This window comes from Diabrotica virgifera, chromosome 3 (genome assembly GCF_917563875.1).
Source record: "Diabrotica virgifera virgifera chromosome 3, PGI_DIABVI_V3a".
Classification (NCBI taxonomy): Eukaryota; Metazoa; Arthropoda; class Insecta; order Coleoptera; family Chrysomelidae; genus Diabrotica; species Diabrotica virgifera.
In genome coordinates this window covers 265,844,740-265,858,548 of record NC_065445.1, presented here as the reverse complement: position 1 = coordinate 265,858,548, position 13,809 = coordinate 265,844,740, and the positions used below count along the sequence as shown (strand labels likewise).

Genomic DNA, 13,809 nt, shown 5'->3' with positions numbered 1-13,809 from the left:
AGACAAAAATTGGTTAAGATTGGCTGTTCAAAATTTGCATACACTCGTGATTATTGACCCATTCAAGCTTTTTCAATTATAACCCTTTCAAAAATAAACACTTTAAACCGGTTAGACTGACAGATCATATAAAATATGGATAGGTAAGTAAATTGTTTGTAAAGCGGTAGCGATTAATTTCATTTGGGGAGTTAAACACGGCGAGATTTTCATGATTTTTTACAAAAAAAAAAAGAGGACCAACTTTATTTTGAGCGTAACTTGCTTATTTTTAATGCTAAAACTGTTGTTAGCAATTAAAATAAAGCTTTTTATAAACACTTTAAAAAAGTTTAAACGGGTTTTTCCCGAAAAGTGCTTAGTTTTTCTGCGATTTCACCTTGAAATATTCGATTTGAAATTAGACGAATAAGAACGTGTTTTTCATGAGCTACAACTTTGTTTTTATTTGATTGATAGACTTTACTGATACACCATTTTTTTGGGTTTTTTATAAGCTACACTCTTGCTAAGGATATTTTTTTCAATAAAATATTTACTTTTTGAGTTATTTGCGAAAAACCGTCTGAAAACGTAGTTTTTTTTTTGTCGAAAAATCAACATTTTCAATAGTAAATAATTCGAAAAGTATTGACTTACGTAAAAAACTCTATAGAACAAAAGTTGCTTAAAATCAGTCAATTTATCCATTTCCGGTCTTATCTTGAACGTACGTTTTTCACCCCCGAGAAGGGGTGACTGTCACCCCCAAGTAAAAGCAACCAACGGCACAATTTCAACTTTGAAGTGGAGGGTAAGTCGAACCTAAATCCAAATTTTCATGAAATTCGGATTTCCTGAAAATTACACGGCATCGCCGAATTTCCCGTTCATTTACTGGGCTATAAGCAACTTATGCCACTTCTATTCGCATGTTTAACTGTTATGTTTGATTATTTAAAATAAAAACGGATTGCTACAATGTAATAAAGTAATGACACCAAATAAACAATTAAAAGATACGATATCAATTCGAATACATTTTTTATTTGCTGATTTAAACTACGATTTGCGAAATTTCTAGATGTAGCAATCCAAATGTTCAATTAAATAAAAATTAAACATTAATTCAATGACAAATGGCACCTGGAATAGCACCTGGGTACTTAAATGATTATTATATCACAAATAACCACAAATTACCTAAAGACTTATCTAAATATTTTACTTCCGATAATACACCTGTATCCAAGATAATATTTTATATTTATATAGAGCATTTTTGGTTTTGGATATTAGTTAATTCTTCAATTTTTGAAATCAGGACTCATCTGAACTAGCACCTATAATACAAAATGGTTCTCTCTGGCAAATACAGTGTAATTGGGGAAGAAAACTTCGTTCAAAGTCTTAAAGACTATGGTGAGTTTATTTATTGTTGTTTATAATAAATAATATACTGTCCTAGTTCTCAATATTATATCGTTGATTGAATATTCGAATTATATTTCATTGTACCTACCATCTGTTAACTCTACAATTTCGTCGGTCTCTGCTTTATTATTTTCCCAAAAACTTACATTGATTTTGTTTTGTTTTTGTGCTTATTACCTTCTACTGCATCCTGAGTAAAAAAAATTACCCTTTTTGCGAATTTTACATATACAATTTGTCCTACAACTGTATACAAATAGTTCTACTTCTTTTCATACTCTTTTGTCCTCTCAGACGTTGGATTGGGTCTCTGGTATTTCCTCAAGTAATTTTTTCTATAAATTTCTATTTTGTCCATAGTTTTTAATTCTTCAAAGTATTTTCACTTCATTCCCTCTTATTTCTTAGATCTGATCTTCGATTTCTTTCAGGTTCTTCCCATTCTATTTCCTTCTAGTTACCAATTCTAATATTTGCCTTGTAATTCTTCTGGTTTCTGTTTTGTCATTTGTCTGATATTTTCATTTTTTTATTCTGTCCAGATACTCCACAAGCTTCGCTCTTGCGTTGTTTAATATTGGTACAATTGTCTTCAGGAAATAGCGTCTGAATATATGTATTTAAAGACTTGGAAAACTATTCTATAAGATTCCGACGTCAACCTGATCTGTTTGCTCGAACTACACTTCGTGTAGTGTCTCCATTCTATAAAATAGTTTCTAATCAGTGGCGGCTGGTGGGGTAAAATTTTGGGTAGGCCACGACAGCAAATTACAAATAGCTATGCATAATACATAATATACAAATAAAAATTTATTTTTATGTATAAAAATACTTAGAAGGTAACTGTAACAGATTTACATTTAATTATATTTTTAAAACTAAATAAAACTATGAACTAAAATATACAAATTGTTTACATATTTTATTATTTATAGAGCAGGTTTATTCTTCTCTCTTTGCTTTGTGCAAATTTGTCAGTTACAATTCGATAATTATGTTACAAGTGGCAACGAGGCTTAGCGAAGGCCCGTTTCAATCGGGCCTATACACCAAGCATAACACGGCAATAGGGCTTTTCATCGATTGTCGTTTGTTTCGAGCTTCTGTCATATGTCACATAATATTAATATATCTACGTCATACGTATTCGGTTTGTATCATTGGTAATACCAATAACGTACGACGTAGATATATTAATATTATGTGACACATGACAGAAGCTCGAAACAAATGACTGTGAATGAAAAGCCCTATATAAAAATCATTCTCCGGCAAGCTGCTTAACTTCAAACGCTTTTTGTACGAAGATCTTATGTGAGCGGGGTCGGCCAGCGCCGAGCGGGCCTATTAATTATATTTAAAATGCCTGAATACAATTCGATGCTTTCTGTGATAATATACAACAAAGTTGTCTTAACGGACGCTGATGTATTTAGTGATTTAGTACATTTAAAGTTATTTACATGCCTTAAAATAATTTTTAAATATTTATATCTTTTTCAATTTCTCGGCCTATCCTGCCTACCCCCAAAAGCCGCCAATGTTTCTAATGCGCTTATTTGCATCTCATCTTGTCATTCAATCATTTAATAATTTTTAATATATTTCCATGTTTTTAGGTGTACCAGAAGATGTAATTAAAGGCAGTGATCAGTTCTCTATTGAATTCAAACAAGACGGTAACAAGTATACAATTACTGAAACTGCCAAAGACAAAACTAGAGTTGTCTCATTTACTATCGGAGAGGAATTTGAAGAAGAATTTTTTGGCCGCAAGATTAAGGTAAAATATTATCTATGTGTACGAAACTTTTTCAAATAGAATTGAGTAGGTATACTCGTATGATTTAGTAGATTTGGAGCATATTATATAAAAAATTTAGCTTCTTTAGTTCATAACAAATTTCTTGTCTTCCTTATTGTCTTATAAAAAAAAATATAAAATACAATGTATTAATATATAGTAGGGGATGAAAGTATGCTAAATTTGCAGTTACTCAAGTGTTATGGGGACCTATTGGGTTGTGAAGAGTAGGTCCTAAAACCAAAAAAAAAGTTAAGTAAATATTTCCAAAAAGTGGGTGACTTTTCATTTTTTAATTTAATTTTCCATTTCCAACAATCGTTCTTTCCGATTATAGCGCCATCTATCCATAATTCGAAAAAATATTCGAATAAAAGTTGCTTATTTTTACGTAAAGAATCCAAATCTGAAATAAAAATTAGGGGTTCCTATTTATCATTTTAAAGTAACCCTCCACCCCACCTCCGTGGGGTGTAGTGTTTGGTGATATTCTATAGATTCTTCAAAAATATTGAATACGTGTATTTTGCACTTTTTCGATCTAATGTTCATTTCGCGAAATATCCCGGGGTTCCCGATTTAAAAATTACTCCCAACCCTCACCTTTGGGGTCGTGTTTGGTATCATTTGAGAGATTTTTGAAAAATATTGAACACGTATTTTTTAGTTTTTCGATCTGACGTTCATTTCGCGAAATAAACGCTTTTTTTGTGAACTTTTGTGACGTACCCATTTCCTTACGCCCCACTCAAATCGGCAGATTTTTTAAATATACACTGTTTGTCATGTACTTAACTTGCCATATCATAATCTGACAATTTCAACTTTTTCTAAGGCTAGATTTTTTTTCGGACCCCCCTTAACGAACCCCCCTGTATTAACAACCAATATATGGTAGAAGTACATTTACAGGGTACAAGGTTTCTCCCCATGTGATAATCTGACGCGCTCGAGTAACTGCAAAATGCCCGCTTGGGCTCCCCTACCAATATTTTGTCAATGTTATAACAGTTTGATCAAAAATAAAGAAGAAAATTAAGGATAGATAATTATTCTCATTTTGCTTGAACTATATTATCATCTGCGTAGACCACTATTTGTAAACTTTTGATATTTGGTATCATTTAAGTTAATTCTCAAGTATCTCATAACGTTTTTTAACTCCATGTCGAAGAGCACAGTCTTCTATTAGTTTCCAAAGGAAGATATTCATTGTGTTCGAAATTGTGCAGAACTTATTATTTTTATTTCCTTATTTTCTGTTTTATATCCTATTTCTATTTACTTTTAATTCTTTTATTGCCTTATCTAGTTTTATCCATGGTTTTAATATACAGAAAATACATACAATATAGCTAACTGCAGTTTAATATGAACAAATATTTTTTCCACCTACCTCTACCGAAAGTATACTTTTCCAGACCTGATTGTAGGGAGCAAAGTTGTACTTTTCCTCCCTAGGGAGGAAAATATTTTTCCTCCCTAGGGAGGAAAAGTAAAAGTGACGTCATGGTATTTCATTCATGAAATATAACTTATTGAAGCCCTGTACAATATCTAATTTCTATTACGAAGTATCTATACATTTTAACGTTTATTTATAAAACACCCTGTATTTTGCAGAATGGTAAAAAACAGTAAATTGTTATTTTAATTTAACAATGTTTACATTAATAATTTGACTTATATTTGACAGTTGACAGTTATATTGTACATACTTGTTAGTTTTAGTTCTAATAAATTTTGTTGGTTAGTTACATAAATAAATTAAGTAAAAATGAAAAAATGACTTGTTATTTGAGGAAGGTGGAAAAACCATATGTATAACATGGGAGTAAAGTGTCTTTTCCTCCCTTGAATGATTACTGCCCTCCGCTACGCGTCGGGCAGTAAACTTCATTCTCGGGAGGAAAAGTTACACTTTCCTCCCTTGTTATACAAATAGCTATATTTTCACCTACCTCTACTGAAAGTATACTTTTCCGGACCCGATTGTAGGGAGCAAAGTTCCCTAGGGAGGAAAAGTAAAAGTGACGTCACGGTATTTCATTCATGAAATATAACTTATTAACGCCCTGTACAATATCTATTTTCTATTACGTAAGTATATATACATTTTAACGTTTATTTAAAAACACTCTGTATTTTGCAGAATGGTAAAACACAGTAAATTGTTATTCTGATTTAACAATGTTTACATTAATAATTTGACTTATATTTGACAGTTGACAGTTATATTGTACCTACTTGTTGGTTTTAGTTCTAATAAATTTTGTTGGTTTGTTACATAAATAAATTAAGTAAAAATGAAAAAATTACTTGTTATTTGAGGAAGGTGGAAAAATCATATGTATAACATGGGAGTAAAGTGCCTTTTCCTCCCTTGAATGATTACTGCCCTCCGCTACACGTCGGGCAGTAAACTTCATTCTCGGGAGGAAAAGTAGCACTTTCCTCCCTTGTTATACAAATAGCTATTGCATATAAAAAATTAGAACTAAACTAACTTTTTTACAGAGTATCGCAAAACTTGATGGAGATGTCCTGGTAATCACCAATGGAGACCATTCTAGGACTTTCAATTTCACTAGTACTGGTTTGGAAATTGTAAGTAAAAATTTGGCTTGCAGTCATTTGGCTTATTTAATAAGTTTATATTTTCTTCTATTTTCTTCTTTGTGCGCCGTGCTTCTTTTCAAGCGTTGGCTATCGTCGTATTAACAAGCTGATGAAATGTTTGATAATGATAATGATAACCAAGAAAAGTGGAGCCCACGTACTTGTGGCCTGAATGTCTTTTTTTTTGTTTAATACATGTTTTAGAAAACATAATAATATAGCTTTAGACGTTTAAAATAATTACCATAGAGTTCTATTGACTTTCCATGGAATGATAAAGTCTTATCCAGCGAGAAACGTCTCTTCAGTCTTTTGTTGAAAGATATACAGTGTGTCTGCGTAACGTGGAACCATATGGGAAAGTTTTTTAATATCAATTTTACGTAAATTATTCTTTATAAAGTGCTCTGCATAGTCTAAAACCTAAGACGCAATCATCAAATATCAAATTTTATCAAAAGTATACGAGGTATGTCAAAAAGTATGAATTTCGCTCAACAGTAAAGTGCTTTTATATTTCACAATATCGAAAATTGTCATTGGGAAAAGTTGTTTGTAATTAAAAATTGTGTTATAATCTGCATTTACACTTTTCTAATTGAACAAAAATTTTTTGAAAATTTTCCTCAAATCACGGACACCCAGCATCATTTTTATTTATGAAAGCTCCGTTATTATTAATTTTACGAAAAAAAGTTATTGTTTATAAAACGTTCGGCATAGTCTAACAACTAAGATAAAATTATAAAATATTAAATTTTGTCAATTTATACGAGGTACCTATGTCAAAAAATATGAATTTCGCTGAAGAGTAAAGTACCTTTATTTTTCACAATATTGAAATTTGGTATAATAAAAAGTTGTTCAGAATTAAAAACAATGTTTCAATATGCAATTGCATCCTTCTAGTTGAAATATTGTGAATTATAAAGGTATTTTACTCTTGAGCGAAATTCATATTTTTGACATACCTCGTATAAAATTGACAAAAATTGATATTTTGTGATTGCATCCTAGTTTTTTGACTATTCGGACTTTTGACTTTTATAAAGAATAACTTTTTTTCGCAAAATTAATAATAACGGAGTTATTTTAAATAAAAATGATGTTGGGTATCCGTAATTTGAGGAAAATTTTTCATATTTTTTTTTCAATTAGAAGAGTGTAAATGCATATTATAACATAATTTTTAATTACAAACAACTTTTTTTTATAACAATTTTTATTTTTGATATTGTGAAATATAAAAGCACTTTACTCTTGAGCGAAATTCATATTTTTGGGCACACCTCGTATATTATTAATAAAATTTGATATCTGATAATTGCATCTTAGGTTTTAGACTCTGCACTTTATAAAGAATATAACTTTTTTTCGTAAAATTGATATTAAAAAAGTTTCCCATATGGTTTCAAGTTACGCAGACACACTGTATATTCAAGAAGTAGATGTAGATTATTATTATGATTTTCTAGTAATATTTTTTTTGTGCTTCTGAGATCATCTGCTTCAATACGAAGTAACTTAAACTGTTATTTCGGGATAATGTTAATATTCGAATTACTCAATATAGAATTACATACTCCAAAGTTTATTTGCTTAAATCGAAATTGATTAGATCATACTTTTATATAAAAGAGTCTGTTTTCTGAGGAATACTTTTACCTTCTTCCAGTTACATTTTCATATATGTATATATATATTTTTTTTTTGTTTTAGACCTACCTGTTTACTTTTACTCTTCATATCTAATATGTATATCTAAGTAATTTATGTTTGTCAGTAAGGTGAATCTTTTCTTGTCTCTACTGTATAATGTATAATACATAAAAAAGTGTGACTTGAAACAAGTGAGTTTTGCTGATAGGCCAGGAACCGAAACTTTTCACCTCGCAATTTTTACAGAATGGATCGATTTGCTTGAAAATTTGAGAATAAGTAGTGGATAGTCCAAGGATCAAAATCTATATGATTCTGAAAGGCGCTTTTACCATGGGGGTGGTTGCCACCCCAAAAATGCCCTATACATTTTTTGATAAAATTAATAGTTTTCGATTTATTCGCTATCGAAGTGTAACTTTTGTATAGAAAAAATCAATGTTTTTCGATATACTTACTCATTTACGATTCATTCAACTTTTCCGTAGAAAAATTTTTTTCAAACCAAGTTCTTGGGAATTAAATAACCTACAATTTTATATTTAAACACTTTTTCGTATCTCTGATGCTAATCTTTCTATTCTGAAGAATATGGCATTTTTTACCAAACTACAAAAATTCGTCATTCGTTGTTAATTCCAGTTTTTTAAAAACTAATCATTCTAAGCCAGTCAAACTTCTAGAATCTATTAATAATACATAAATAAATAAGAATGAATAATAATAATAATAATAATAATGTTTAATACAGACAAGTGCCGTGTTTTGAATATAGTCAGAGGAAAGGTACAGCCCGGTGGATTCGATATGCAAAATGGCCAGAACATCGAGGCCATGGGTGAAAACGATATATACAAATATCTTGGAGTAAAGCAGGCGCGGAAAATTGACCATAAGCAAATGAAAACTGAAATAACTACTGAGTTTATACGAAGGATAAAACAGCTGCTTCGTTCACAGCTTAACAGTAAAAATTTGTTTAAGGCACTAAACACCTACGCTTGTTCCACACTTAGCTATTCATTTGGTATTGTTAAGTGGACAAAAACAGATATAGAAAATCTTCAGCGAAAAGTACGAACACACCTCACAAAGGCACAAAAACACCACCCTAAAAGTGCAGTAGAAAGAACAACATTACCACGGAATCTGGGAGGAAGAGGACTTATGGATATAGGTGAGCAATTAGATAAACAAATTGCTAATTTAAGAGCTTATTTTCAGATGCAAGCTGAGACATCTACTCTACATCAAGCTATTTGCGCAGTAGATGACACAACACCGATCAAACTGAGGGAACCAGAAATGCGCATAAACCACCTCACTAAAGACGAAAAACTGCGCACCTGGATGGGTACACCTCTGCACGGGCGACATCCCAATGAGGTCAGCCAAGACTATGTCGACAATACAGCGTCGAACTATTGGTTGACATCAGGAAAGATGTTCCCTGAAACGGAGGGTTCATTACTGGCTATTCAGGATCAGGTTATACCAACCAGAAATTACCTGAAATATATCATCAAAGACCCTCAGGTTCAAAACGACAGATGCCGATATGGATGTCAAGCCCAAGAAACCATCCAACATCTTACAGGGGGCTGCCAGGCATTTGCTGCAACTGAATACAAGGAACGGCATGACGCAGTGGGAAAAATCCTTCATCAAGAGATAGCTGTCAAGCTGGGACTTCTCCAAACGGATCATCTCCCGTATTATCAATACGTCCCTGAGAGTATGCTTGAGGATGGTAACTACAAGCTATACTGGGACCGCACTGTTCTCACAGACCAAACAGTGGCACATAATAGACCAGATCTCGTACTAGTTAATAAATTAACAAGACAGACAACACTAATTGATGTGGCGATACCTAACAACAATAATCTACGTAGTAAATTTACTGAAAAGATCGCCAAGTACAGAGATCTGGAAATTCAAATACGAAGGCAATGGAGAATGCAAAGTACCCAGACGATACCAATTATTATCTCTACTACTGGAGTCATTCCGAAGACCCTCCTCGAAAGCATAAAAAAGCTGGGTCTAAATGAACACCTTTATAAGACCATGCAGAAGGCTGTACTACTTGCGACGGCCAGATGCGTACGAAAATTTCTGGGAGAAACTCCAGCATACCAAGTCACCTAGGGCTCGAAAACACGGAAAGAGTCCCACCAGAGCTCAATCCTTTTGATACCGTAGGTATCTGGGATGAGTCAATTTTCCCCTTAGAGGGAGTGTGAGCCGTATGGCTAAATCTGGATAATAATGTTTATTAATTTCACAGTACAAGAATTAAATACATACATTTTAACTTTATATTCTACGTTTTACATTATTACATTCTACATTTTAACTTTACATGTTAATCCTGGAAAATAAAGAAACATTTACTCACTACCCATTAAAACCTATTGGTCGAACACGGGGATAGTGTGTGACAATGTTTAGTTATTGAATATAGTATGTGTATACTAAATGCCAAGGTACAAACATTCTATTATCTTACATGTATTTATTTATTTCCTTTTATTTTTTTATGTTATAAATAAAGGAACTGGGTAAATTTAACAAACCACTGTATTGCAAACATTCTTTTTTTTATCATTTTTTTTTTATTTTTTTTTAAATTTCATTCACTTGTTAAGTCAATCAAATAACTTATGTACAATATTACGATCAAGGTTCAATACATACTTTCTGAATATAGATTTTACCATACTTAATGAATTAAGAGTATTAAAATATATCTTGTATATGTTCGGCAAGTGATTAAATACTTTTGGAGCAAGATACATGGCAGATCTCTGTCCTATTGATTTTTTAATATTTCCCAATAATTGTACGTGTTGGTTGGTTTTAGTGCGAGTCTCATAGTGATGAGGTAATGTATGAAGGATATGTTTATGGTTGTATGTGTATAATACCAGGGAATACATATAAAGTTGCCTCGTATCCATTACGTTAGTATCACAGAATAATAAATGAGACGGGTATGTCATTTTTTTGTTAATTATTATTTTCAATATTTTTTTTTGTAAGATGTCGACTTTCTTTAAATAAGTTTTTTGTACACCGCCCCACCCAAGTATTCCATATCTAATTCTAGATTCAACTAGTGCATAATATAATATTTTTAAATATTTTACATCTATTTTAGATTTGAGAAATTTGAACTTTGGAACCAAGGCTCTCAAACACTTTGTTATTTGATCTATGTGGGCATCCCATCTTAAATGAGAGTCGATTTTACTCCAAGATATTTTATATTGTTACTTGATTTTATAATTATATTTCCTTTCGTGTTTTTAATTGTTATAGCACTATAAGAAGGTAGTGATACTTTGTAACTGCAAAACGGAACAAAAAAGGTTTTTTCATAATTAATTGTTAAACCTTTATAATTAAACCATTTTATTAGTTTGTGCATATTTACATTAATTTTATCCCTTAAATGTTCCCAACTGTCTGCGCTATATAAAATTGCAGTGTCATCGGCAAAACTGATTATCTTTCCCTCAGTATTAAGGTTATATAAATCGTTGACATGGATATTGAATAATAGTGGCCCTAATACTGTACCTTGAGGCACCCCGCATCTTACGTGAAGTTTTTTACTATTGATATTATTTATCCTAACAATTTGTTGTCTATTGTCCAAGTAAGATTTCAGTAGATTATAAGCAGTGCCGCGTATTCCACTATTTTCTAGTGCCTCTAGTAGTTTTGGATGGCTTACAGTATCGAAAGCTTTTGCGAGATCTAGAAACACACAAGCAGTAGGTTGGCTATTGTCAATTCGATTATATATTTCATTGGTGAGTTCTATAATTGCGTCGTTTGTTGAAAAACCTTCACGGAATCCAAACTGAGAAGACGATAATATGTTGTGTTTGTCAAGAAAAGATGTTAATCTGATTTTAAGACATTTTTCAAAGATTTTTGTTAAAGTAGTAATTAATGAAATTGGTCTGTAATTTGACAAACTTAGTTTATCTCATTTCTTGTGTATAGGAATTACTACCGTTTCTTTAAATTTGTCTGGGCATTCACCAGTTTTAAATATTAAATTTGATAAGGCCAATGACTAAAAAAAACCGCGAACTTATATTATTATGCTTCCAATTGGAATTCTTTTTATCTTAGAAAGTTTGGTAAAAAAACAATTTGGTAGGTTTTTACAAGATCTATAAGTCTGTTAGTATTAAATTTTTTAAAATCCTCAGTCGCAAAAAGAGGTAACTTTGAAAGGGTTGGTAAAGGTGGTTTTTGCATGTTATTATAAGTTTTAATTATCAATAGCTCACTTAATTTTTGTCGCAGAAAAAACTTTTGCAAACCAGGTTCTTGAGAATTAAGTAAGCTACAATCTCATATTTAAACATTTTTTCGTACCTCTGATTATATATACAAAATTATTCATTTTAACTCCATTTTTTTTAAATAATCATTCTAAGCCGGTCAAACTTCTAGAACCTATTAATAATACATAAATAAAAAATACCAAATAAGGTCATTGACTAATTTTAACTAGGGTGGTGATTAGGGGGTTGCTTGCGATCACTTTTTCGCCGAAAAAAAATAGGGACTGACATTCTTTTCATTATAAGTCACTTAATTTTTGAGCTAGAGACTTTTTTTAATTCTGGAGATAGATATTTTTAAATGTTTTAAATTAGCTTGAACAAGTTGTCATCAAAAAATGCATAGTTATCCCGTCTTTTGACTTTGAAACTACAATATTTAGCATTTGACGAAGAAGAGCCAACATATAATACAGTATAGCTCGATTACTATTGGTCTTAAAGAATATTAAAAAAAAACGGTTTTGTTTATCTTTTCAAAAGGTAAATTTTTGTTAAGTAAGGTTGTTTTGATAAAACGAAAACTTTTGGAGTTATTTGCAGAAAACTTATCAAAAACATTGATTTTTTCGATATAAAACTAATATTTTCGATAGCGAATAAATCGAAAACTATCAATTTTATCAAAAAAATGTATGAAAAGTTTTTTGCTTAGAATGAACGTTTTTACCAACTTTTGTGATTAAAATATAAGAAAAAATTTGCACCCCCGAGATGGGGTGGCAACCACCCCCATGGTAAAAGCGCCTTTTTGGCATGATATAGATTTTAATCCTTGGACTATCCACTACTCATTCTCAAATTTTCAAGCAAATCGATTCATTCTGTAAAAATTGCGAGGTTTTTTTCCTATTTTAAGCTTCATTACTTGGACTATGAATAGTTGCAAGGCTTTCTCTTAGATCGAACTGATGTCCATTTTACTCCTCTGTGTTAGGATCAGTATTGATCACCTATTATATTTTACTAAAAATCATTTAATCCTGTAATCAAAGGTAATATTAAATAGTGGTATGAAAATGTCTGCTAATACTTTTAGTATGTTAATATTTTTTTATTTCTAGGTCCATAAATCACCTAAAGGCTCATCGAAACTCATTTTCAAGAAAGACTAGACGACAAAATAAGCTTAGAAGAATATGTAATTTTAATGTATGTAATATAGTTATTATATTTATTTTATTTTATTTTACTTTAATCACCGTGTGGGGTGGGTTCCCTAAGTAGATTTCTCTATAAAACAGTTCGACATTTTAGATACGGGGATATAAATACTTCTACTGGAACTAAGTTATAGTAAACAACCCAAATTTGTGCTTACTAAAACTTGCAGAACAAACGAACGATAAATTAAAAGAAAACTAATTTAAAATTGCATTCCACTTTCCTTCGAATCTTGCTTTCCTCTACTCAAATAGGAGTAAAACTAATAGAAAATGAAAGACAGCTAATATTTCAACCGACTGCGTTGGTTGGTCCCCTTTGAAATGAATTGAAATAGAAGCTGTCTTTCATTTTCAATTCCTCTATAAGGAATTCTCGATACCTATATGGGGTCATACAATAAACCCTTGGCCGACGTGTTCTGCCTAAGCGTCTCCTTATAGATTTTCTTTTACAGGTAAAAATGGCGAAGGTAGGTTAAGATAGAAGAGGTTAAACACCTTTGATAATCACCTAATACGAAAGTTGAGAGACTGAAAAAAACTTTTTGGAAGGAAGAAGAGTTGAACTTGTAGTGGGAGACGTAGTAAGACTACAAGACATATTTTCGAAAGGGATTCTTATTTTCTATTACAGTGAAACTCTGATAAGTCGGCTTGCGATAGCCCGGAAGTTCGGCTAACCCGGACCGATTGTCATCAAAAAAAAAAACAAAAACTATTTTTTCACTTTGACTGAGTTTTTTACCTCGAAGTAAACAATACTGTATACAGTTGTACA

At 31.5% G+C, this 13,809-nt stretch overlaps 1 protein-coding gene across 1 annotated transcript; it reads left to right on the top strand.

Moving 5' to 3' along the window:
• Window positions 1-1,108: 1,108 nt before the first annotated feature.
• On the top strand, window positions 1,109-13,042 carry LOC114325954 (fatty acid binding protein 1-A, liver). The gene is made up of 4 exons (XM_028274113.1): window positions 1,109-1,401; window positions 3,036-3,199; window positions 5,738-5,827; window positions 12,930-13,042. Exons 1-4 carry the CDS (start codon window positions 1,335-1,337, stop codon window positions 12,978-12,980), a joined length of 372 nt encoding a protein of 123 aa, XP_028129914.1. The 5' UTR covers window positions 1,109-1,334; the 3' UTR covers window positions 12,981-13,042.
• The last annotated feature ends 767 nt before the right edge of the window (window positions 13,043-13,809 follow it).